This window comes from Lethenteron reissneri, chromosome 15 (genome assembly GCF_015708825.2).
Source record: "Lethenteron reissneri isolate LAM-NWPU_2019-01 chromosome 15, ASM1570882v1, whole genome shotgun sequence".
Taxonomy (NCBI): domain Eukaryota; kingdom Metazoa; phylum Chordata; class Hyperoartia; order Petromyzontiformes; family Petromyzontidae; genus Lethenteron; species Lethenteron reissneri.
Genome location: NC_083793.1, coordinates 8,172,792 through 8,199,814, shown reverse-complemented (window position 1 = coordinate 8,199,814; position 27,023 = coordinate 8,172,792). Strand labels below are relative to the sequence as shown.

The following is a 27,023-nucleotide window of genomic DNA, read 5'->3' as shown; positions in this document are numbered from 1 at the left end:
CGTCTATTAAGCTAATAAGTAACGTATACACAAATGATCACGTCAGAGGTGAATGAAACCTTGCATCCTGATGTACGCAAGGAAACTTTTTCCGAATGAAAAAAAAGAGCGTACACTCAGCGGTCCGTGGCATTCCTCTCGTTCATTCCTCCATTGAACCCCGAGCCCTGTCGTTTTAGCCACGCGTCAAACATCTGCTGAGCAAATAGTCAATCTGATTTGAGCTGCAGTCAATATCGTGCACGGGAATCGTGTACAGATTCCCCCGACGGCTGCGGGCGAAGGTGCTTTGTTGATATTGTTTGTACAAATTCCTCCCTCCTCCACCCAACTCGCCTCCTTGGACATCTGTCAAAAAGAGCTTCATAGATCATCGGATTACTTTGGGATGAATAAAAAAACCTTGTTGATTCTGGCGCCGGTGACGAGTCAACCTTCCACTGCTCCCTGGAAAAAAAGAAACGGCAAAAGAGTTCACCGTGGTTCATCCCTCACGCGGCAGCGGTAACAAACGCGCATTGTCAACGACGACAACCCATTACCAACCGCGACAAAAGCTTGATTAAAAAGTACGCTCTAAGCAATGAGAAATCTTCGGCCATTCTTGCCAATTTTCGCCGCTGCACGTTTTTGGGGTTTGGGGTTTTTTTTTGCTTTTGCGCGTGCAAAAAAATGTTGTGCAGCGTGAAATATTTACCCAATTAGTGTTGGTAATGGCATCCGTGCAAAACTAAATCGTGTGCACACGTTCCCGTTCGTTTTTTTGCGTTTTGTTACCGCTCGTTGAGAGGCCTTTGTCCATTAAACAATGCGATCGTAACAAGGAAGAATGCAAATGTGAAGGCTGCATTTACATTTTTCTTAAGGGTTAGTAATTGCTCTGTCAATATAAGGCATTTTTTTCATTTTTTTCCGTGCTGCCTCGAGGCTTAATGCGAAGTAATTATTCTGTTGTAGAACACACGGAATGGTGAGCCATTTTTATCAATATATTAACTTATCGCTGTTTTCCCACACCTTTTTCTTTTTTTGGACAAACACTCATTGTCACAATTTTGACAACTTTACCAAAAGTATTTTCTTCTGATTATGCACGCGCATTGGGCCATAAGCTGCACGGATTTTGCGGCGCTGCTGATCTTCGCGTGATCGTAGCCCATTGTGGGCAATACACGGCAAACAGATTCCAGCTTAGGAAATTTGCCGGAGACCCTTCCCCATCCAGTGTACGGCATCTCCCAACGTTCCCGAGTCCTGACACTTTTGGGACTGGCGCAACGCCAAACAATTACGCAAAATTAAGGCGAAAAATCAGATTACGTCCTCCCTAGGGCGTTGCGTACGGAGGGGTCGATGGGCTCCCCTCCCTGCCTCCAGGCCCTCCCGTCCTCCCCTCTCTCATCCATCCCACCGTGGGCGAACGCCGGGCTACGTGTTCGCTGTGTCGTCGTCGTGTGAGTAGCTGAGACGCATTTTGTGGAGGGGGGCAGGTACCAGCACTTCAGAAGGAGAGGAGGGGGCTCTAACAGCAGTTCCGTCATGGGTGATGCATTTAAACAAGCCAAGACGAGCTCCCCAGGACATGGCCATTTGCATGGGAATTGGCAGCGGTCCCATTGCGAGAGGCTGTGATGTTTGGCGGATGAGGGTTGGGCTCGCCCTTCTATTGCTCTCTGCTCTTTTTCTCTACCGCTTCTTGTTTGATTCCTACACCCCTCTCGACGCACCGAGTGAAAAATGAGCTTGTTGAGTTCAAGGCCACGAAGCCGCAGTCTCCCTGACCCCGATTGTTGATGCTTTATTGAAAAGGCTCGGCCTTGTGTGGAATAATTTTAATATGAATCACAGGCGTCCAGAACTACTATTCTATAGCGTTGTGTGCACAGACGAACTTATGCACTTGTTTAAAATTAAGCCAGGTTTTTTTTCCGAGAAAGCTAACACCAATACACGTGGAGGGAATTATTTTAATGTTATGTTTAAAATATGATTGCTCTTCATACGTTTTTCAGTTGCGTGGCGCGTACTTAACTTCACCGTGGCCTGCAGTGGTCTTTCGATGTCTCATTGTTGATTTGAAGCTTTCGTGACTGTAGGAATCCATACTCTTTGGTTTTTTCGGTAAATTCACGTAGGTAGTAACCTGGTTGTAACAGCTCTCTCGCTGGTTCAGCAGTTCCACTGCTGGATTATTTTTTCTGCCTGCGGACGACCGCTTGTGTTGCGATCGAAACGTCGTAATATATTATTTTTATTTTGTTTTATTTTTCTACTTACGTGACTTTAACGAAAGCACCAAAGAGTATGTCTCATTCATTGAAGCAGGTGAGAACTCAAGAGACCAGGATAGCAGTCACATCTGCAAGACTGACCTGTGTCAACAAAATTTTGAAAGAAAAACAAAATAATCAAGTGCAGCAGTGTCACGTGAGAAATTAAAAATATTGCACCAACATAATTCGACATTAAATAATAGATTCCTATTATTATTATAATAGATTCCTAGAAGTATAAGTAGTCGTAGTCTCGACAAGTAGTCCCGACAAATGATTTTAATTGCACAATTAAACAAATATACGGTGACTTGTACGAATATTCCTACTTGGTAAAGTATATAGAATATACTCTTAGTTTTTTCGGTAAAGTCACGTAGGTAAAAAATGAAAAAAATAATAATAATGAATTTCTTTTTTTTCCCTTTTTTTTTTACCTCCGTGACTTTACCGAAAAAACTAAGAGTATGAATCCTTTCAGTCACGAAAGCTTCAAATCTAGAATAAATAGAATATATGCACAGGCCATTCTCATTGCAAGAGTAGGTAATTGTATGTGAGTGCTTGTGAGGTGGTCAGAAGATGGAAAGTACAAGCAACGGATTATTGAGTCTGTCTGTGCAGTGCTTGAACCTTTGCCCAGGCGTATGCATGGGTTTTCTCAAGGTACCCGAGTTTCTTCCCACGTGGCCAACACTCTTTCGTGAAATTGGCCAAGTATCCCAATGCAGGACCCTTCTGATGCAGGAAACCACCGACAAAGCAGTCAAGATACTCAGCGAGGCATTTCTGGGTAAATAAAGTTAATTATTATTTACATTACTATTTATGTCTTGGTTCAAGTTTAAAATTAGCCAAAATAAATACAACTTTAAGATTGTGAAATGCAATGTTTGTCCCGCAAAGGTAGAGAGTGTGTGTGGTATGCATCACAAGCTGCCATCTGCATACCTGGCCTCAATTTCCCCGTGTTCACCTTGAATGCACTCATTGTGCAAAGCACAGGATGATGCCGCCGATGATGATTAATAAAGATGAAGTTATACGTTAAAATCTAGATTCTTTACGGCTCTGAAAGGTTTAGGCATTGAACGTGTGCTCAAATTACACTTAGCTTCTTCTTCTGGTAAGTGTACACTGGAGTGCCCTGTATCAATAGAAGAATAATACGCTGGCCATTTCACTAATTCAGAGATTTCTCTCTCCGAGAAGACACCGGGGGTCCGGCGACCTCGCTAACCGCGGTGCGAAATCAACAGCGGCCCAAACTGGCCCGGTCGTTAACGTGCGCACGCTCATCTGTCATAGTGCGCCAATTACGTTAAACACAGTCTCAATGGGCAATTGGCGGGGGTTGAGGGGGGTGGCGGAGGAGCGTCTAATCCCTTATGCAGGAGGTGGAGCTAGCAGCATGTGCGAACGGGCAACGGCAGGGAGAGAGGCAGGGAGGCACGAGAGGGGAGACGGTGGACTGGGTTAGCGGTGGGGGCGGCGGCCGGGGGGGTGCGAGGAAGGAAGGGGGCGGTAAACGCATGCTGGCTTGTAGGAGCGTGCGCGCACGAGGATCATATGGTGCAGCTGTGCAAAGGGGAGCGAGGGGGAGAGAGAGAGCGAGCGAGCGAAGCGGCGGTCGTGCACGCAGTTAGATCTGAGGCGTCCTGTTTCTGCACGTGTCAGGCAGCGCTGGGGAATGCTGCGAGCATCGTAGGCTGCTGCAGCCTCAAAAGCGCCACTGTCGCTTTTGATCTCTGCCAGCGGGGCCCGGCGATTGAGGACTTTTGTTCGGGGTTGTTAGCGTACGAAATAACGAGGGGTTTTTTTTGGGTTATTCTTTTTGTATTTTTTTCATTTTGTTGTTATTTCTTCGCTCGTATTTTTCTGTGCCCTCGCAAAGAAGACATGGGCTGTAACCTGTGCACTCTGCGCAAACAAGACGAACACTACAAATTGCTGTATGAAGTCTGCAAGGTGAGCGTTGCAATTAGCACCCGCTACTCCTGCCACGCTCGTGGTCGCTAGGGGTTGCCACCTGTCCTGGGACTTTTGTTTTGCCGATTTTAGGGAGATATCCTGGACAAATATGAGTCTTGCCACCTGGTTTATGTCGGTTGCAAAATATTGCAGCAATCAAGACGATGCATTTGGATTGTCTTGAGCGGTTGTATCATGGTGTGTTACGCGTGTTCTCCCCTCTGTGAGATATTATTCATTTCATGATATGTCACAGTTTTTCGTATGGCAGGCGGCAAGCCTATAGGTTTCTCAGGATGTTGGTCCATCTTGATTTGAGGCTTTCGTGACTGCAGGAATCCATACTCTTTGGTTCTTTCGGTAAAGTCATGTAGGTATAAAATAAAATCAATCACGACGTTTCGGGTGCAACACAAGCGTCCGAAACGTTGTGATTTATTTTATTTTATGCCTACGTGACTTTGTACCGAAAGAACCGAAGAGTATGTCGGTCCATGTGTTTGACTTCACTGACCGGGCTTGGACTCAATCAAAACTTCGATTTAAAGCTTTCGTGACTGCAGGGATTCATCTTCTTGGTTCTTTCGGTAAAGTCACGTAGAAGGGAAGTAATAAAATAATAAAAATAAAACATAATAAAATAATTCTCACGACGTTTCGGCCACAACACAAGCAGCCGTCCTCAGGTGAAGACCAGGTCTGTCGAGGCGACAGCGTCTAAAAGACCCGGTCTTCACCTGAGGACGGCTGCTTGTGTTGTGGCCGAAACGTCGTGAGAATTGCTTTATTATGTTTTATTTTTATTATTTTATTACTTCCCTTCTACGTGACTTTACCGAAAGAACCAAGAAGATCAGTCAAAACTGTGAACGTCACTGACCGTTATTCTTTCTAGCCGTAAAAATGCGTTGTTAAAAGCAGTAGCATGAGCAAGTCGTGACAGGTCTGCTGCACATTTAACTTTTAGCATTATTGTTGAAACATTGGCAGGAATTATGATACTTTTGCAATTTGTACTCATATACTTTGCTTATTTCTTTATTTTAGTGACTTGCTTATCTTTCCTATACTTTGCACTCATGTCGTGTTTTTGTAATGTTTGTTCTTGTAAGATTCCGACCCGGCCCTACTGGACATTTGTCAAAAATAGCGTCAAAGCTCATCCGATTCCTCCAGTCTAAATACAGATTCTGATTACAACATTCTTATTTGTATGCTTACACTGATAAGTGCTTGTTCGGGGAGTGAAACGTCAACATCGTTTGTAACGCTCTGTGTTTAAATGGCAGTTGTGTTTGTTCTCTGACGACAATGACAGATATTGTCTAAGTGTTTGCAGATAATAATCCTGCCTCATTGATTATACCACAAGGACCATGTTAATACGTTGAAGGCACTCCGAAATTACGCGTACAGACTTTACACCACAATAGTATTAACTGCATGTCCACTTTTAAAACATCGTGTATTGTTAAAATATACAAATGCAACCTCAAATGAAATTTACTTTCCAATTCATGAAACTGGCATTGCCTAAGTGTTATTTAAGTGTCACGTGGCATGTCTTGGTGGCCCGCGAAGCTCATGCCCGGGTTAATAATTACAGTCAGGAATGTTGTTTTGAGTGGCCGCTTGATTTTTTTCTAATGAGTCTTTGATAGCCATACTTTCTCAACCTTAAGTCGTCACACGTGCCAAGTGGCCTGCTGGCGAGCAGCTGCTCGTATTGTTGGCTGGGAGATATAAGGCTGTCCACACAAAACAAACCTTCATCTGCAGCCCTCCTGAGCTAAAGAGCAGCATTAGCATAAGAACAAAGTTATCTCGAAACTCAAATCCCGAGTGTCGGTCTTCCCCGCAGAATTGCAATTCCCACAGCATTTCCTCGGTTTCGTTTTGGCTCAGTGGTCGAGACAGCCGTGATGGCTTCTTGGTTTGTCGTTTGTGATAGTTACTTGTTTGTTTATTTATTTACAGTACCCACGAGATGGGCAGCGTCGACAAATCTCAGATCTTATACTTGCGTTTGTGGACGTCGGAAAGGGCAGGCAAGGAGGGGGGGGCTATGGGACACTGCGGGCTGCTGGGGTTAGGGCCCCCGCGGGGAAGTGGGGGGCACGTGGTGGTTGGGAAGGGGGGGGGCTATGGGACACTGCGGGCTGCTGGGGTTAGCGCCCCCGGGGGGAAGTGGGGGGCACGTGGTGGTTGGGAAGGGGGGGGGGGCTATGGGACACTGTGGGCTGCTGGGGTTAGCGCCCCCGCGGGGAAGTGGGGGGCACGTGGTGGTTGGGAAGGGGGGGGCTATGGGAAACTGTGGGCTGCTGGGGTTGGGGCCCTCGAGGGGAAGTGGGGGGCACGTGGTGGTTGGGAAGGGGGGGGCTATGGGAAACTGTGGGCTACTGGGGTTGGGGCCCTCGAGGGGAAGTGGGGGGCACGTGGTGGTTGGGAGGGGGGGGGGCTATGGGACACTGCGGGCTGCTGGGGTTGGGCCCCTCGGGGGAAGTGGGGGGCACGTGGTGGTTGGGAGGGGGGGGGGCTATGGGAAACTGTGGGCTGCTGGGGTTGGGCCCCCCGAGGGGAAGTGGGGGGCACGTGGTGGTTGGGAGGGGGGGGGGGCTATGGGAAACTGGGGGCTGCTGGGGTTGGGGCCCTCGAGGGGAAGTGGGGGGCACGTGGTGGTTGGGAAGGGGGGGGGCTATGGGACACTGCGGGCTGCTGGGGTTGGGCCCCCCGAGGGGAAGTGGGGGGCACGTGGTGGTTGGGAGGGGGGGGGGCTATGGGACACTGCGGGCTGCTGGGGTTGGGGCCCTCGAGGGGAAGTGGGGGGCACGTGGTGGTTGGGAGGGGGGGGGCTATGGGACACTGCGGGCTGCTGGGGTTGGGCCCCCCGAGGGGAAGTGGGGGGCACGTGGTGGTTGGGAGGGGGGGGGGCTATGGGACACTGCGGGCTGCTGGGGTTAGCGCCCCCGAGGGGAAGTGGGGGGCACGTGGTGGTTGTGAGGGGGGGGGGCTATTCGCCGTTCATCGCGATGGTGCCGCCTAGGGAATCGGCTTCTGACTCCTTCGAAACACCCCGGCACCTACGCTGAATGTTATCTCTCCGGCAAACGCTACCGCAAGCATTATAGTTCAGAGGGCGCCACTGTCAGCACCATTGTCATGGAAAGAGGTGATGGCGCAGAGGAGGGGAGGGGAACGAGCGAGATGGAGAGAGAGAGAGCGAGCGAGTGGCCTCGCGACAAGGTTAGGGGCAGGCGTAGCAGGGTATCAGCTCGGCGCAGTCATTTGACTGGTTGACACGGCGTGCTATCACAAAGGATCCCTGTTTCGGGAGCCATCCATCATCGCCTGCTGCATGCGGAGAGTTGACCCGTACTCCAATGCTGCTGTGTTATCTACGCCAGATAAGATGTGCGGTGCTGATAAACACGTGGGCAGAAATGTTGCTGCTGCTGCTGCCCGCTACTGCTGAGCGGGATAGCACTGGCTGCTGTGGTGGTGGCCGGCAAAGCAGCCCCTTCAATACCATGCGCAGAGCGCCAGCTGTAAACAATATGCATTTGATTAATGTGCATATTTCTCGCTAAAACTGAAAAGTAAAAAAAAAAACATTTTTATAAAGAGCAGCGGGTTTGGGGTTGGGGAGTCTGTGTGTGTTTGCTTACTTTGGTAATATATATTTGTCAAGAAGGCAGCGATATTTAAAGTTCAGTATGAAACCACAGACACCGCGAAATGCCACAGGTCAAGTTTAAAATCGGGCGTTGTATAAACACTACAAGTGCAAAATAATAACGGGGTGTGGGGTGAGGGTGGGTGGGTGTGATGGAAAAGCATTCAACAGCCACGCGCTTCGTTTGCACAACGATGCCAACTCTCTTATCGTGACCCCACCCCCACCCTCCTCTTCCTGGATTGCGAATATGAACGTTATATTGCGAGCAGTCCGTGCGAAAAGGTTAAAATTATACTCTGGCCCGCGATGTCCATTAAAGAACGCAGTGAATCGAGCAAAAAAAAAACCATCATTATCCGCTGACACGTTAGGGCTCCTCCTTTGTGCCACTTCTCTTTGGTTAATGTGCTCGTGTGGGGTTGTTTTGTCGCCGCCCTGGCCATCGGAGGCCTCGAGACAGAATGTCAATAGTTTGATTGGCTTGACAGTACAGGCAGGATGAAAACAACAAAAAAAAGAAGGCTTACATTGATGGGAAGTGATTTTTGGGACACTGTTTTGGCACGATAACCCGACCTTCTCGAAGGACCCTTGAACAGCGGACCAGCTACTCCCCTACCTGCACCGTTGATATTACCAAATAACACGTGTATAGATAGCTTACATGAAATGATCAAATTAATCTTGTGCAATGTAAGACGTCAGTTGCTCGCTGATCATTGCGTCCCTTTATTAAGAAGAAGAGCAAACACAACCGTCGGCTCTTGTTCCTCGAGATGAAGCTAAAGGTGCAGCCCTGACCTTGGTTGCTCTCACAGCACTGCTGATGGAAGCACCTCCACTATATCGAGCCCTAGAGAGCCCCTGTGGAAAAGAACAAATTCGATCACTCTGTATCTTTACCAAGGGCAGTTGTTTGAAATTAATTTATTAATTACCGTAGCATGTTGACGCAGCAGTAAACAATTATTGTTGTATCCTGCCAGCAGGCCATTGACACCGACACACAATCCGATTTTGTTTTGTGTTAATTGAAAACCCAGTGCTTTCGTTAATGTGAAAGAAATTGAAATGCCATTAGGGGGGGGCAGTTGTTGCCTGATGTGTACTGTGGCGTTTAAAGAGCAATTTCCCAGCTGAGAGAAAAATTACATTTTGATATCCAAATGATACTTGACTAATGGGCCTCACATTGATGGAGAGCTGGAATGATGTATCTGCGTGAGTGGGGATGGTTGTACTGGGAGGGGCTACCTTAGTTCCAGCTCATTGACCGCACACTGAGGGCACCCATAAATCGTGCCTTCACTCCTCCTCTCACAGCCATTTCTGCTTGATGGGCTCTTACAGAAATTGTACTGTTTTGCAGCCCGGGAGAAAACAACGTACGCGACGTCAGTGTGACTCCTAGCCCAAGTGAGATCCACGATAGAATCCGGCTTATGAGAGCGCCCCATACACACGCACTGCCGCGGTGTAACGGTGAGCACATTTGACTCGCCATCCTGAGTTCGAGTGCCAAGTTTATTATTTTTTAACCAGGTGAGAACTCACGACACCAAGGATGAGTCTCATTTGCAAGAGCGACCTGAGGCATTGGTCTGCCAGTAGGGGGCAATGATTGCTTCGTATGATCCCATTTGAGTAATTTTCAGGTATTTTTTTTCGAATACAGAAAATTTGGACACACGGTGGCAATACTCCTTTGCGAATTACGTCACGGGATTCCTAATGTCCACCGTGAAACCGAGGGTGTACGGTGGGTATCATGACGGTGATTACACAACGCAGTGACAATCTGGGTCACCAACGGGTTTGAAGCCATGGACCTCTGCCGCTGGGCCGCGTCACCGGCCCAAAGAGGGCGCCAGTTGGACTCCATTCTCCTGGGTGGCAGTCGAAACAATAGGCGAATGCATCGATGAATATTCGGTTACTCAAACTCACGACGCGTGGATTGAGTCACGTGTGTAGGAATCGACGGGAGTGCATTTTAGTAAGTGATGTATGCGTTAGGTTCGTGTGAATTTCCCACCCACTAGAGACCACTCGGGGTCCGATACATTCAACGCACCGCTCGAGTTTTGGATTGAATTGTGGACCTGGATCGCGGCAACTCATTGGATCGTGCGTGACGGGGGGGGGGGGGGGAGAGAGAATCGTTATGGCCCTCAGATACAAGTATATTGCTCGCAAAAAATATATTAATGCGTACATATTTCATAATAGGCATATACATTTGTAATTTCATGAATATTAATACAGTGTGTAAATAAAAAATGTTCATCACCCTTCCCATGGTGTACTGTTCCAGGCTTGGTGCTGTATGTTTATGCACAAGCAAAGCATGCAGTCAAGGAGGAGACAATCAGTGAATTTCCGTTTGATGTAAAAATACTTAAAATAGTGATCCAGACGCGATTATAGTAAATGAGAGATGCAGCATGAGCCCACAATTCGTTCGGTCGCTGCGAAATGTGGATTTTGATACACATATATGAAGCAAGGGACATTGTCCGTTTGATTCTCCCAGTGCAGCAATCGAAACTATGGGATCTAATTTTTTTCATTCTCCTGACCCTGTCAACCCACAAGTTTAAATGGGTTTACCACAGTTAGTCAATCGACAGGTCACGTGTGGTGGGGTAAAGTTGTAAGTACTGCCACCGAATCCCTGGTACGTTGGCCAGCATGGAAGAGTAGGCCAAAACACCCTCGAGGTTGTATTTCTTGGAGATGCCCTTCCACTAGCGGTGGCATGAAGAAGCAATTGCAAGGCTGCACTTTTGCAAACGAATTTGAGACTTTAGCTTAGGAATTTAGCAGTGAGCTGCTAAAACTAAAATAGGCACTAATAATTAGCAGCGTGAAAAAGAGAAGTTGTTAGCCCATGAAATGGCGTATCCTAAATTATCTTAAATCAACAGGCATCTCGTCGCAGTGCAATTAATGCGATAAAAATACATGGAAGCAGCATTGGCCGAAGCAAAAGACCAAACGTAATGCGATTTTAAGTTAATTGCTCGCAATGTATTTTACACCTCAATATTTAATGAAAACCTCCTCCCCCTGGCTCCCTCCACCCCCCAAAAAAATCGAAAAACATCTCTTTAAGTGTAGACCTTGCTGGTTTGTCAAATCAGTGAGTAGTAGGGCACAGTGGGGGGCGAGGGGGGGGGGCATGGCGAGGTGGGGCACCTCAGTGGCGGAGGATCTCGGGCCACCTGCTGTCTGGCACAAGGTCAGCTGGGAGGCGGGCACCCACCACACCCGCCCTGTCCCCACTCTCCTCTCTCTCTCTCTCCTGACAAAGGTCCAGCCCGGGCGTGCGGCCCGGGCTGGGTCGCTCATGGGCTGGTGGCCGCTTGTTGGCTTGTCATTTCTGGGGGGGGAGAGGGGGGCGGAGAGAGGCTTCCTCACTCAGTTGAACAAAAACTGATTTCGTATTCCAAATCCAACGTAGCAGCGACGGCGCTCAAAATGCACATGTCGTGAACTCTCCGACTAAACAAAAGAGTCAAATTGATTTTCTGCTCGAATGAGCATTGAAGCAGTGCTCATCTCCTCTTTAAAGCTCTGAACCGGTGGGGTGAATTCTACATTCATGTGATGGGAGCAAGTCCATCTGTACAATTACCACGTTTAATTTCCTTACAAAGTTGTGTTTTTTTATTGACCTCCCCCCAGGATTTGAACTTGAAACCTCCCAATTGTGTGCTAACTCACTCTACCGCTGAGCCACGTGATCAGATAACCGTGCAGTAGTTGTGCAATGCAGGGATAAATATGCAGGTATTCTGATGGCTTTTGGAGATTTGCTTGATGGGCTTTCACCACACGTTTAAAGCCAATTGTGCCATACCAGTAACAATGTCGCTGTGTCTAGAACTCAATTAATCCACTGCTGGACCGGGGCTTCCTCTAATTTGTTGGTTTGTGGGAGGCATTTGACCATACTTCACCACGTTGGTCAATGCGGGTTGTGGAAGGAAATATCACCCACCCACTGGTGTTAGCCGTGGCCCCGGGAATCGAACCCAGGTTGCCAGGTTCATCGTAGTTTATAGCACAATGCAAGGCACTCACCACTGCATCAGCGCTCAACCACAAAGTGAATGAAATCAATTAAATTGAGCGCCGCCAAATTATTAAACAACCCATTCGCACGGAGAAAAAAAAATCGCTCGACTATTTTAACTCAAAGACACTTATTTTTGCAAACGAAAAGGAAAATTAAAGTTCGATGTTTCATTTATTAATTAGCATTACTATTTGAGCAGCAGTCGTTTGTACGACAGCACCGTGGCTTGGCACCGCCTACAGAGGTTAGCTCCCCCACCCCCCGCGGTGCCATATGGCTGTGTTACCTGGACCCCCGTTTTTTTTGGGGGGGGTGGGGTAAAATGTACAGCAGGTGGTTTGGCGAGTGGGACCGCCGTCTTCCGTTGAGCCACAACATGCGGTGCGAGCGGCAGGTGCGTGAGCGACTCACCGCCGCCTCCATCGCCGTCTCGGGAGCTACACCACCCTCCCCTCTTCGCTTCCTCGCTCACTGGCGCTCGACTTGTCCCTCCCAAGCCCCGTGCCTCTCTGGCTACACGGCAATTACGAGGACTGCACACCGCACACAGATTGCTCCGTTTTGCCAGAGTGGGGGGGGGGGGGTGGTGGGGGGGGTGGTGGTGGGGGTGGTGGTGGGGGTGGTGGGTGGGGGGGGTGGTGGGGAGGGTGGTGGTGGGGGTGGTGGGTGGTGGGGGTGGTGGGGGTGGTGGGGGTGGTGGGGGGTGGTGGGGGGTGGTGGGGGTGGTGGGGGGTGGTGGGGGTGGTGGGGGGGGTGGGGGGGGTGGGGGGGGGTGATGGGGGGACCGCGGGCAGGTGATTTCTCCGGGAACATTGTTGATGTTCCTTCAAACGCCGCAGAGCTGGAGCCAACCGCGGTCCATTGTTGTTCTTTCGTCTCAATTCAGAGACGACGGTGGGTACATTTGCCTCTAGATTACACTGGAAGATTTACAACATTGGTCAAAAAACGCTGCGCATTTATCGGTAACTCTTCCCCCAAACATTTGAACTGTAGAATAGCAGAAGTAATATTTCTGCTATGAAGATGGGCTATTGCCATGATTATAGCCTGTTATATATATTTTTTGTCTTTTAGGGCAGTATAAATGATAATTGTCTTGCGTTTTTTTGTTACTTGTGCTCGTGTGCAACCTCCAATGCCGCATCACAAAAACGAATATTTAACTCTCATAATCAGAAAACTTCTCTGAGATGGGCCTCAGCCCCATAGTGTAACCCTGTTTAAAGGGGAGGCATACAAAAACTATGGTGGGGGGGGCACAACACAATGTTAAACGATTAACAGGATGAGGTAAAGGATCTGCTTGTGTCTATCACGCCGTCTGCTCAAGACCCCACCCGATTCGTGTGCTGCGTGTTTCGAGGAAAGGCTACGACGCCTTTCAATAAATATGCAGGACTAATTTTTGTACCAACATTTTTTGGCGTGACTATGACAATTTAAAAGGGGGGCTGAGCCTTTAGGAAGGGGGGGGGGCTAACCCCCCACGAGCTCTTCCCAAGCCCGACTGGACTGGCAGGCCAGTCACTGAGGGGCAATGAATGCGGGATTTGTTCACAAATCAAGTCGCTAATCCTGTTTATCTGCAGGCAACAACTACTAATTGGACAATTTGGACCAAGTGGTCATTAATAATTTACCCGGACAGGCTTTCATGTCGATGCCATCCTCGTGATTTTGGATCCACACAATTAACATCTGTCCAATAAATAGGTCTTGAACAGTGACCGCGTGAGTGTATGCATATTAATATACATTTTTAATCATGTATACACAAGCGTAATCCCTGATTTATTCTGTACAGGTATTTTTTGGGTTGTAAATTTTCACTAAATGTTTATTAAAGAGGGCTCACGTCGTGCAAACACAATTGAACAACATGGGCAGTTTTGAAAACGATCGTGACATTTCATTATATTTTATCATTAAAGGGAAAAAAGGTTCATATTCTTAGGTTTTTTCGGTAAAGTCACGTAGGTAAAACATCAAAATTAATGAAAATAAAATAAAATTAAACAAAAATCACGACGTTTCGGATTTTTGTTTTATTTTATTTTATTTTCATTAATTTTGATGTTTTACCCTACGTGACTTTACCGAAAAAAACCTAAGAATATGAATCCTTGCAGTCACGAAAGCTTCAAATCTAGAAGCAAAAAAGGTTAATTCCAAAGTGATATTCACATCCAACGATTCAAATCCAGAGAAGTAATTTTCTTTTGTTGTCGATGTCTTATCGTTCTGCGTTTGTTATTTTGTCTTTTTTTATGGTGTCATAAGGTGATGCAATGTGGCCTTAAGGGGCTCGGATGAATGAAGTTTGACTTGCCTCTGTGGCAGTTCGCGAGGCTTTTCTCGTGCTTCCAGTTTGAAGAGAAGCGTCATTGAATCCCTGCCAACAGAGGCTGTGCTAATTAATCCACAAGTCTGTCACTGACACGCGTCTCTTTGCAGTGTGCGGTTTGTCATCACACTGGCCTCGTAAATGTGGTTCATGTCACGCCTTGTAGTTTAAATTTCGATTTAAAGCTTTCGTGACTGCACGGATTCATCTTCTTGGTTCTTTCGGTAAAGTCACGTAGAAGGGAAGTAATAAAATAATAAAAATAAAACATAAAATAATTCTCACGACGTTTCGGCCACAACACAAGCAGCCGTCCTCAGGTGAAAACCAGGTCTGTCGGGGAGACAGCGTCTGAATGACGCTGTCTCCCCGACAGTCTGAATGACTCTGTCTCCCCGACAGACCTGGTTTTCACCTGAGGACGGCTGCTTGCGTTGTGGCCGAAACGTCGTGAGAATTATTTTATTATGTCTTGTAGTTTATTCAATTTACTTGCCAGTGAAATCTGGTCACGTGGCACAGTGATCAAGTGCATGGCTCAGTTAAATAAGTACCACTTTGCAGGAAATTATTTGTAGTTATCTTATACAAAGACTACGCCTGCCATAGGAATGTGGAATTTCCAACACTGGGATCAGGGTTACAAACAGGAGATGAGCCTTGCTCCACATTAATTGAGTGGGAAATCAGTTTGACTTTATTACATATATAAAACGTGCAACATTTGTGTGTAACATGTAATATATTTGACTGATTACACGGTGACAAAATTAAAGAACAGTCGCAGTCATATCGGACGCGGTAATTAAATGGCTCATATTCTTGGTTCTTTCCGTAAAAGTCACGTAGAAGGGAAATAGTAAAATAATAAAAATAAAACATAATAAAATTCTCACTTTTCATTTTTATTCTTTTATTATTTCCCTTCTACGTGACTTTAACGAAAGAACCAAGAATATGAATCCCTGCAGTCACGAAAGCTTTAAATCGAAAATTAAATGGCTGTTCATGTGTCCCACAAATTTGCTGTGTGAGAACATTTCTAGACCATTAAAGCCCAAATGTGTTTGTGGTACATTTGGTGATTCTTGGTTTCTGTTTCACATGCTGTACTCTATATCCTTTACTGTGGAAATGCACGTAATATAATAATGTATAATGTACGGCCATTTATCAATCCAATAATGGATGATGGTCTGCCCACACTCTGTCAAACATGGGTCGGTGAAGGGGACACCCAGCAGCAATTCAGATATCACTCACCAACAATGTGGCAGAAGCGATTGGGATTCGAACACAGGTCACACACATTTTGAGTCAAGCATATTGCTGATAAGGAAAGATCGGAGAGCTGCAATGTACAACAGTATTTGTCGCTCCTACAAATAGGCATGTATTAAAGATTAATATAGCCATTATGAACCCAATACGACACATAAAGCCTACCCTGTTGCCATTTAGATGGATCCAGGCTAATTTTGGTGCATGGCATTAAAGCCGCCACTAATCGCATCTCATTGTGTGGCATGTTAACAGGCCATGCTCTTTCCAGTTGAAACCCTATTTAATAGGGCTATTGCAGACAACAACCAGAGACTTCAGTCTGAACCGTGCGTGAGATCATGGGAGGAATTTTCTGAACCAAATGCCACTTTGAAAAGCATTGGAATTTAGAGAGTGGTGGCCTCCTGTGTGTTCTTTCCGAAAGGACTTTTCTCGAATTCTCCTGTCTGACACGGGTGGTGAACACAGTTCCATTGTAGGTTTGTCTCATGCCGTGTATTTTCACGGTTGCAAATTCTTGGTCCAAAGGTTGTGATGTTGCTGAATAATACCGTGACTGTAAGTTATAGATTTAGAAATTAAAATGTTTCAAAAATGTCACGTTAACAAAAACACTATTCGGAAAACTGAAAATGTATATGTGTTTATGTCCATGGGGCGATTTAGATTTTAAGTTGCCCGTTGTATAAATAGTACTATACTTTCTAAGCACAATACTTGCATTGACAAATTGAAAATTTGGCAACATGAAAATATATTGAAATTCATTTGTTTCGTAATGTTTTCTCTTTATTTGTCATTGTATGTATTTGTCAAAATTAACAGCAGTAGAGGTTAATGATGCCTCTAAGATATATACACACTACCCAACGTACATTCGTGCTGTCATAGCCTCATGATGTGTTCAATACCAACATCACTGTCTCATTAAATGATTCCTCTGGAAGCTTTGCCCGGAGTTATATTATTTTCATCTGTGAGAAGATTGTTTCACTATATGCACTGCACTGTTACAAATTACTTTATATATATAAATATATGTAAACCGTGTCTAACGAAAATCTTATTTCTGTGTTTTTCAGGTAAGAACATTTCCTGCCACAAAAAATATCCATCATCTCTTTTTTTCCCCAGCAGCACCGTAAGTCACCTTTTAATGTAATCTCGAATGCTTCACAAATAATCCGTGCTTCCCTGTGAAATAACAAATAGACCATGATCACAGACATTGAGAAATTATCGCTGATGTGCTGTTTTGACAGCAGAACTGCAGGCGCAGGATTTATTTACGCTGCGTTACGATAACCACGGTTTAAGCTACAAGTTGCGGTGTTTAAGTTTTTTTTTTATCCCTGGGGGGTAAAGGAACGTGCTACACATTTGTGTACAGTGTAAAACTGTCGGGCTTGATTTATTTTTCACTCTAAATCTACCGTGCAATTCCACACATTGTTGTTTTTTTCAGTTTTTTTTTTATCCAAATGTATATCATTGCTTTCAAACGCTTACCATTACTATAGACAATTAGGACAAACCCAGTCTGTGCGTAATAAATAAATGAATCAAGAGATCGCACATTCGCGTTGGGCAATGTACGTGTCCCTCGTGCGAGCGGCAAATTCGCACAATTTATTCAGCTGTCAGGCGAGGGCATGCTGCGGTGAACGTCACGTGACCTGCTTCACTAACCCGTGCCGGCGACACCATCCTATTCGTGACGCGTAGGTGGATCATCATCAAATGTGTCTTTTAAGCCCTCGTGATTTGTGCCAGTGAAACACAGCAGAGGTTTTATTTATTTTTTTAACGGTGGCATGGTTTTTTTTTCTCTCTCTCTCGTAACATTTAGCACATCAGTATGTCATCTGTTTAACTTTCGCGCCCGGTGTACGGTTTACTTTGATTTATTCGCACTTGATTTTTTCAAAGTGGGGGGCGGGGGGGGGCGGAGGAAATCTGTCACCTCCTTGTGCTTTCGGAGCTGGCGTTGAGCGTGATGTGAGGGCCAGGTGCGCGGCAATTACGTGCAAAGGCTCTGCGAGCGAAAGGGCATCTGACAGAAAGGGGGAATTTTCCCTTGCTATTAACCTCCCGCGGTGCATTTCATTACGGCAGTTTAAAAAAAAATGTAAATGTCTTCCTAAATGGGAGCAAATGTGTCATCGGCTTGTGATTGACCAAAAGAAACCTCTGCATTGCTTCTTTCCCTGACCCAGCCCGTGGCTTGGGGCGGGATGACAATCCTTCCTTCCGGGACCAGATTAGCAAACCGGACATGTGAGCGATGTTCGCTGTGTTGGAGTGTATTTTAGTTTCACGCTCTTAAAATTAACATTTGAAACGGCGCTTTTGTAAAACAAACACCTCCCACCGTCGCGCTGTGAAGAACGCAGTGGTTTATTTATTTCACTCGGTGCACAATAAATTTCGACATCGCCCAAATACTTTCCGAAGACAGTGGAGAAAAAGAACAGCAGGAGATGGCAATATATATATATCTGCATACTAGTGAATTTGCCCAAACTTTTCCAGATTCCTTATACTTTCCTGGCCATTCTGCAACTATTTGTTTAGAATGTTCTCAATCGTCCTGCAAATGGCCCCACACACTGTGAACAGTGTGTGGGGGCCATTTGCAGCAGCATTTATTAAAGCCTGTTGCACATTGCTCTGCTTTGATCCTTTGCTCTTAAGAAGATGCTCCATGATGTACGGCATGTTTGGAGCTTCTTCAGGAGCTGAATAATTTAGTGGTGCATCGAGAAAACACATTGGAAACCCACATGTTATCAGCAAAAGACCCCTCATATATCGTACCTATGAAGGCATCTATGAAGTCCTGCACGACACACGATGGGGTGGGTGGCGTAGTGGCAATGTCTATACATCGCACCAAGTACTAATTTGAGTCAACCTAGGGGAGACCCAGGACCGATTCAGATAATTGCCATCGATGTTGGCCGTGAACGGGATATCGAACTCTGGTCGTCGGGTTCGTAGCACAGCACGCTAACCGTTACACTACCTCTCCCCACATCTATACAAAGAACTGCAAAGCCATACACGGTAGTATATTTGGTTAAGCCTGTTGCACAATGCCCCGCTCTAGTTTTAATAGCGTTGAGAGCCAGTCTCTTTCCCTTCAAGTCACAGTCGTGCAGAAAACAACAACTCATGCTGTGGCGCTGTCGTGATTTTGTTCTATTTTGGCAATCGAAGAGTTTCCAGCAAGCCATGAAAAGGCTTCCGTTTTGCACGAACAAAAAAAAGAGAGAGATCTGGGTGCGTCTGCATTTGGAATATGTTTAGAAGCAATTTGCAGAGCAGAATATTTAGTTGCCATGGACACATGATGGGAGAAATTGCTGCCTCTTAAGTTCAAGGTAATAAAAGGTTTCATTATATTAGCAGGGGTGGGTGGCTACTCCAGGCATATCCTTTGAATAGAAAGTGGCGTAGGGCTGTAAATTGTGCAGTAATTTGATTGTAATTATAGCAATGTTCGTTCTTACCTTCTTTCTTTATTTCTTTCCTTATATTTTTTTATTCGTGAAAGAACATTTTGCAAGTGCCTATTTTAATTAAATCTGCTGCCATCATATCTCTTTAAAATTCTGGTACGAGGTCATGTTTGACATAGAAATGTTTTGATTTTGTAAAATCACTCCGCTGGGATTTCCATAAATGTGTGCGTGTTTTTTTTTCTTTCTTCTCTGTACACATCCAGCGTGCATTTGTTTGAGGCAGTTGGATTTAGTATTTTTCGCACAAAATAATCACTGAAAGATAATGGCATTCACACAGCAAACCCTTCTTTTCCCTCAGAATTTATTTCCAATGATCTTGGGAGGACATCTATTGGATTTTATTGCTGTTCAGGATCCAAAACATATGCTGCACCAGCCACGATCTTTCAGCCCCACTGATGTGTTGAGTGAGTTGTTTCTAGTTAAAAACACGAGGTGCTAAGGATGTGATCATGCTTTTCAAATGTATCAGAAAATCTGACCTAAATATAAAAACACGTCCGGCGGTCCTAAAAAAGCATCGTCACTAATATGCCATCACGTAACCGTGTAATGTAACTAGTGATGTCACTTTTGTTAGCGTGAAGATACATTCGTAACACATATATTAGCATCATATAAACGATGCAGTGATTTTAGTAACATCTGCAATTCTGCTTAGAGTCTGACGATGTTTAAATCCATAACTCATCCCTACGAGGATGTGTCGTTGCATAATAAACATAACACGAACGTATTACGTGGCATCTGAGGTTGGCTTAGACCCTTAGAGTAACTGAATGCAGGCATGCAAACCCAGCGAGAGTGTGTGTGGTTGGACCAAATTTATATTATTCTGCGTGTAAGATAAATAATCTATGTTCGAGATACGTGTGTATGAGAAACTGTCAAAACAATTCCCAAATAATATAAAACACATACGTAGGTTTCTTACACAGTATATGCTCTGTAATAAATTAACCACTAATGTCAACACACTCGTAGTATGATATGATTATTATCAATAGACATGGTTTAGAAACAACTCAATGGTATGATATGTTTACCGCCTGGCACTCAAAACAGTGTTGACATAACCAATGAACATTACTTGTGTTGTTTGAAAATTTAGCATCATGTGCAGCATATATTTTTATTGTTCTCCTCGATTTAAAAAGCTCTTTTGCAAGTGTTGGCGCAGTGAGTTATGACCAGTTTAGTAACCGAAGGGACACGCTCTTTGCAAATGATGTTCAACTCGGACCAATTTCTTAACAGAAAGTCTGAACTCTGCTAGTGAGAAGCTGAATGTGAAATCCGGTCCAGCGTTTGCTTATATTGAATCAATGCTACCGATAAGATGCAAAAAAAAACATTTTACGTGTAGAGACAAATATTTCAATGATGCGTTATTTATATTGTCGTTAACATCACCCACAATGACCCTTCATGAATTATTTCCTGAAATGTGTTGCTAAATTCATGTTCGGGTGGTGTTTCCACAAGCGCCGTACCCTGACCTAGGCCGACAGCAACTCCCATTTGCATCGGCATTTGTCGAGCAGTGGGTGCAAACGAAGCCACACAACGCGAGCTGTACTTAATCTTTAGCATTTCAGTTAACCCCACACCAGTCTGTACCTTCCCTTCCAGTTAGCTTCACTTATTTATTAATTTGCTTATCTGCCCCCCCACCCACCCTGCTGTTTCTGTTGCCACGGTAAAAAGCACTCTGCCACTTGGACCTCTGTACCTTAATGCAGTAGGAGCAATTGGCGAGCTTTCAGAAATAAAGCAAAAACAGAGCTGCCCGTATTCAGCACCCTCGTATTGAAATGGCACTCATGTGCACGCGGCACCTCTTCATTTCTCCAAAGTCTCCCTTCCAGATGAACCGAGTGCGTTGGTTTGGGGCATTAGGGTCTGGACTGATGATGCGCTGACCTCATACAATGGCATTTGTAAATGCGATATGCTTCAGTTGCCTAGAACCAAATGACTTAGGACGAGCACCCATCTCGTCAGGTCTCAGAAAGCTCAAGCGGTGTGTTGACCCTGCTGGGTGAGCACCACGTCCATGCACGGCGCGTGGCAGACCACCGTCGCGTAACCAATTCCGTCATGATATAAAAAAAATTCCTCGAAAGCAATCGTTGCTCCGTACGTCTGCGCTTCCACGTCCGCGCTCCGTCTTCGCCAACCCGCGCTGTCCAGCACGGTAAAGTGGAGTCGCGTGAACCCTCGCGACACGTACAAGCGTGGCGTGCGGGCCCTCATCCAGCAGTGGATTGACAAATCCACTACGTCCTACCGTGCCCGTCGTCGTCGTTCTGCCCGCGTCGTTTCCACGGCGCCTCGATTCAATTCAAAATTGCTGAGAATGCCTCGCGAGGGCCACACGCACGCACGCAAACCGCCGAAAAAATACGATGGACGTGCCGGCATTACCTTCACGAGGTGCGTGGTGGCTCTTGCCATCGCCCACAGCGTAGCCGCCTCGCCATGGCTGAAATGTCATCGCGGGCGTTCTTTATTTTCGTGACTTACACCGGCGCATGAAAAATGGAAGATAAAGGTTGCCGTAAAAAAAAAAAAGGTTATTCGGTAATTGCGTTAAGCGTGACGAAATCATATCATTGGGCATATTACAATCGGCGTTGGAACGCTTTAAAAATGCATGATTTTCCATTAAGCATGGACCATTAGCATGAATCACCTTAAACCTGTGTTTCGACAATGAGGCACTGCCCCCCACTTTCTGTTTACGACCTCTTAGACATGGAAATGAGGCCCTTAATTAGTTTGCATTAATTAATTGCCTGCCGCAAAGCCGCTCGTGATTGAGGAATTATCGTGTAATTTGATGTGGGTTGGCGCAGTCCTCCTCTCGGCTTTCTCCTTCATCCCAAATTAATTAGGCTTATCTGCCGTCACGCTGGTTGACTCGAGAGGGGCGTGGGAGGGGTAGGTTCCACCTTTGCCCGTAAACAAATGAGAAGGTCCGAACGGGCATGTACTGTTTGCAGGGATTACGGGCCAGAGGTTCAAATAAGAAATCTGTTCGTTGGAATTTTGTAAATCCCGATATTCACACAGTAATCAGAATGCGCTGGGCTCTGCACTGCATGCATCCGTACACGAACCGCGTTGTCCCAATATATTGCTCTGATTCGATTTTCTGTGACTAAGTTTGTATTTATTAATCAACTAGCAGTTCCTTCTGTATGTTGATGAATGTCCCCTTGATGAATTCAAACAAACACAAGTGTGCTATGCCCAATCCTGGCCAGCGGGCTTAAAAACGCAATAAACAATAGTACAGACAATATGATAAGGCAAGCGAGCCTTGCCTTATGGTGATCATTAATTACCGTTGTCATCATTATCGTTATGATGGATATTACAAGTGCAGTGCGATGTATTTTCGTGCAATGCACATTCTACAGGGGTGGTGGAGCAGTGACGATGATTTCGATTCCCAGCCAAGGCGGCTAACATCAGTGGCGAGTGATTATACTGGTAGGAACCACCTGGTTCCACCAGCCCACAGGGGATTATTGTGTCCGTCCGTCCGTCGTGCATCCAAAAATGGGAGGGGTGGGGCTGGGTGGAGAGGGGAGGGTGGGGAGGGTGGGGAGGGGCTGGGTGGGGAGGGGCTGGTCACCCCGTGGTACCCTTATAACCTACTCACGCCAGCTTGTGCCCGCCCTCACAGTCGGCCGCCGTTGACCCTGGCCATTGACCGAGCAACCCAACGTTCCTACCAGCTCCCTCCGCAGGAATGTGTTCTAAACCGGTCCTGTACTCCCCCCCCCTCACCCACCCTTCACCATCGCCCATTGACCATCATGGTGAATTATGGTCAAACAACCCCCATGACCAAAACAGCGTGGGGAAAGCCTTCATTCAGTAATGGATCGATAAAGGACTGTGCATACGTGATATTATATTTCAAACGTAATAATGTGGAAGTATGAACATTTGTTTCTACATTAATATCACCATCAGGATTATGAACATCGTGATTAAAATGTAGATCCTCTTGTATTACTTAACAAATGAAATGTCGTCTTGGTTATGCCTCAAGCGTGTACTCCAGGAAGTTTCCAGATTACCACATTTACAAACTCTAGCAAATACAGTTTATGATTAGGTTTAAAAAAAATACGAATTTACAATTCCACCAGGGAGCTTGATCACTAAATCAAGGTCTCCTTTATTTGGAATCGTCAGTTCATTATAAGTTATAAAGGTCATTGGATTATTTTTTAAATGTCTCCTAACTGCACCGTTTAAGTGCCTCTCACATCAATCTACAACATAAACACAGTTCCCGCTGTGGCACGTAATTGCGATCAGCCTACCAAAGAAACAATGGCGGGGGGATCGCTCTCAGTGTGGCTTCCAATCCCACAATTTCTGGCCTCTCTGCACGATGTGCGACGACCACATGAGCAGCCTTCTCGTCCCAATTCAGTCTGTGTAGGTGGCTTCCCGGGGTACCTTCTCCCCTCGTCAGTTCTGAGTCTTATCGCGTGGCCCTCTCCTCGGCGAAGCAATCATTTAGCGCAGCGGTCGGGAACCTATGGCTCGCGAGCCATATATGGCTCCTCCGGTGACGGCATATGGCTCCCAGACAATTTTTAGTTGAAAAAAAAAATCAGTTTGGAACTGATTTTAAAATACTTGTGATATTGCTTAATAATACTGTGTCATTTTAAAGTAAACAGAAATTAGTTTTGAAGGTAAATTTCACGGGTCACGGGTCCCGTGACCAGAAGTCGCATTAAAAGTAAGACATATTTAATTTATTATACGTTAAAAATACTAAATGGCTCTCAATGAAAGATATTTAGAAATATTTGGCTTTTATGGCTCTCCCAGTCAAAAAGGTTCCCGACCCCTCATTTTAGCGGATGGGCAGTTCTTGGTAGGGCTTGCGAACATGCAGGGGGTTGAGTCTGCCTGCGGAGATCGAGGGGGCGGGTGGGTGGTTAAGGGGGTACAGGTATGTGCACACGTTTGGTGAGAGGTAGGGAGGTCGCAGGCAATTTTCTTTAATCTGAGGAATCAAAGCTGCCTTGGCCACAGGGCAACAGCAGCAGTGCTCAGGCTGACACTGGTGTCCTTCTGAACCATCATTCCGAATATTGTCCCCATTATTTTCTAAAGTGGTGTAGTTACACTCGCACTATCGTCGTTATCATCATCACCATGATCGATCCACTGCTGGACAGAGGTCTCCCCAAGCTGTGGCCATCTCTCACGGGGGCATTACGAGGATTATACAACTATTAAAAAAAACACTATATTCGTCATTAAGGCCATGTTATTAACATTGCATCCTTCAGAGTGTACGTGCCATCCGCAACAAAAATGGTAGCCTCTAAATACATAGGCGTTGCTGAAATAATGAATGTCGATGCTCTGGGGGAGATTGCTTCTTCTTCTCTGTTTACCTGCATGCTCTGGAAGTCCATGCAGGGGTGGGCGCCACCGTGGCGATGTTAACTCCCTCGCCTGGTATACAAGATGTCAAGGTTCGATTCTGATGCCGACATGTTTGGAGTTTGCACGCTTTCCCCATGGCCGTGTGGATTTTTCACCGTTTTTTCTGAGTATTTGTCGACTCTAAATTTCCACGCGATAAGCCACTTCGTCGAGATATCATTTGTGGCCAGGTCACTTCTGAAAAGGAGCTCTATAGCTCAGTGGGCCTTACTCGGTAAAATCAAAATAAATTTCGATTTAAAGCTTTCGTGACTGCAGGGATTCATCTTCTTGGTTCTTTCGGTAAAGTCACGTAGAATGGAAATAATAAACTAATAAAAATAAAACATAATAAAATAATTCTCACGACGTTTCGGCCACAACGCAAGCAGCCGTCCTCAGGTGGAGAACAGGTCTGTCGACAGGTCTTAATAGGTGCTTGCTAACTACCTTTACTCCAGCAGTCTGGTAGGTTATTATATTCGAGACATCTGTGTCTTTGCACTCGAAACGTTACCTTTGTTATCTTGTAAGGTTTCACCGAATGTAACATCACGAGTACCAAATGCCACGGAATTCGTTATTTTGTAATGATCCGAGTTGTCGCTTATCCCGTTACAAAGAAATGGAGATTAAAACTTATCACCTGAGGCTAAGATTCCGTGCTGACGCATGGTTTTTTTCCCAGCCGTTCGTTCAACCCGGCCCGATTTATCATATTGCAAATGCACACAATACCACACGTCTTAATCATTGAAATAATTTTAACATTGAACATGTGCAGCACCCTGCCAATCTATCACTGGATGCGGGCCTCCCGCATGCTGGTCAGTTTGGATTGGTCGAAGGCGGAGAGCATAGAAGAATTTGAACTGCAATGGCACTCCATCCTGACAATCCATCGAATCGCTCTACGGGAGCAATTGCCGTACCCCGAGTAACGAGCCATTCCGATAAACTCATGACTTACACTGAAATCGCTTTGCGGCATTCATCTCAGCATCTTGTTGTGCTGTCACGCTGGTGCGGTGGCAGTGCGAGTGTTTTCACCCAGAAGCGAGCAGCTCCGATCAGGCATCCGAGTGTCCGTGGGCTGACAACTGTCAGGGATAGTAATACAAAAAAAACTCAATTTTTGTCCATCTCCCTTAAGATGAGGTGAGTGCATTTTCAACTGCGAACACAATTGGGCCCCTTTGGATTCATGAAATAAGGCAACCCTTTTGTTATCAAGCACAGAAGGGGCCTCTTTATTATAGCAGACAGTCTTTCCATTTGGACCTGAATGATGGGTCTTCGTCAGGAGGGCTGCTGGGGTTTATATTTTCCCTTCTTTGTTGGGGCTGCAGGCTCTTCCTTTTTTTTCTCCCCCAGACAGGGACTTTGAACTCCAATCACAGGGCTTTTCATGCTGTCCAAGTGACTCCCTTTTCATCCACCTGCCAACATTTCCTTGGTGCCACCTTTAGCGACACAGTAATGGTAAAATAAATTCAGGTAGGCAAACCCCCACGGCCAATACAGCTTGAGGCTCTATTTCTATTGCTTTGAAACAAACGAATATAACTGTTCTCTGGCCTCGCCAAAGGTGATGAGAAACAGGAGTGAACTCTCGGTGCGAGTCAGCGCACATCTTTATTACTGACGAATATTACGCGCACTTCACTGATGCATTCAGGAGAATGTTGAGTGCAGCCCACGCATGGTCTGAGTACAATTGAATGTAAATGAACATATTGATGATTTTCAATGTGTTTTGCGACATCATAGCACCCTAATATGAGTCTCTTACCATCTCCCCGAGGGCCATTAGTGTGGGTCAGAGATTGCGTTATAATGACTTGCACAAATGAAACATGCGTCTTAACTCTTTGCCGTGCAATCTATTTAATGCCGCGGTCACTTCTTGACATACGTTGTGGCGTAATTGACCATGAGACTACCGTGCATGGGAGCGAGGACGTGGGTGCACGTGGATGGTTTTACGCGGCGATATCACGCCCGCTCATTTAGACGTCTCTCTGCAGAAATTTTCAAGTGGCTGCCTTTCAGACTACAAGTTTGTGCAGCTTGCACCAGGGAATAAAATAATGGAAGCAACACAGACGTGAAGCCCACTACACTCCCGTTTAATCTTGACCTGAAAGTGCTGATAATAATAAAAATAGCACGATGCACTCTACCCCCTATAATGGACCGAGGCATCAAAATTGCCGAACAAAATTGCACTCCCGACAACAAGAAAAACACTTCTAAATTATCCGCATCCCGGGAGTCTATTTTTCAGTGCACAAAACCCAGTAATTTAGTCATTTCTTGCACTCAAATAGCATCACAGGGGCCTTACTAAATATTGTAATTAAGTGGAATAGACCATTTGCAATGGAAGTGCTCA

General features: G+C 45.8%; 1 protein-coding gene across 2 annotated transcripts in view; it reads left to right on the top strand.

Annotated features, from left to right (window-relative positions):
- The window catches only part of PDZRN3 (PDZ domain containing ring finger 3), a 162,443-nt gene that overhangs the window by 95,170 nt on the left and 40,250 nt on the right, over positions 1–27,023 (top strand). Inside the window, exon 1 of one of the 2 annotated variants that reach the window (XM_061551972.1) lies at positions 3,857–4,241. The exons of the other annotated variant lie outside the window; for it this stretch is intronic. Within the exon in view, the coding sequence (XP_061407956.1) occupies positions 4,173–4,241 (69 nt within the window). The 5' untranslated portion in view covers positions 3,857–4,172. Of the gene's footprint in view, positions 1–3,856; positions 4,242–27,023 lie in introns of those variants that run through there. 2 annotated transcript variants of the gene reach the window in all.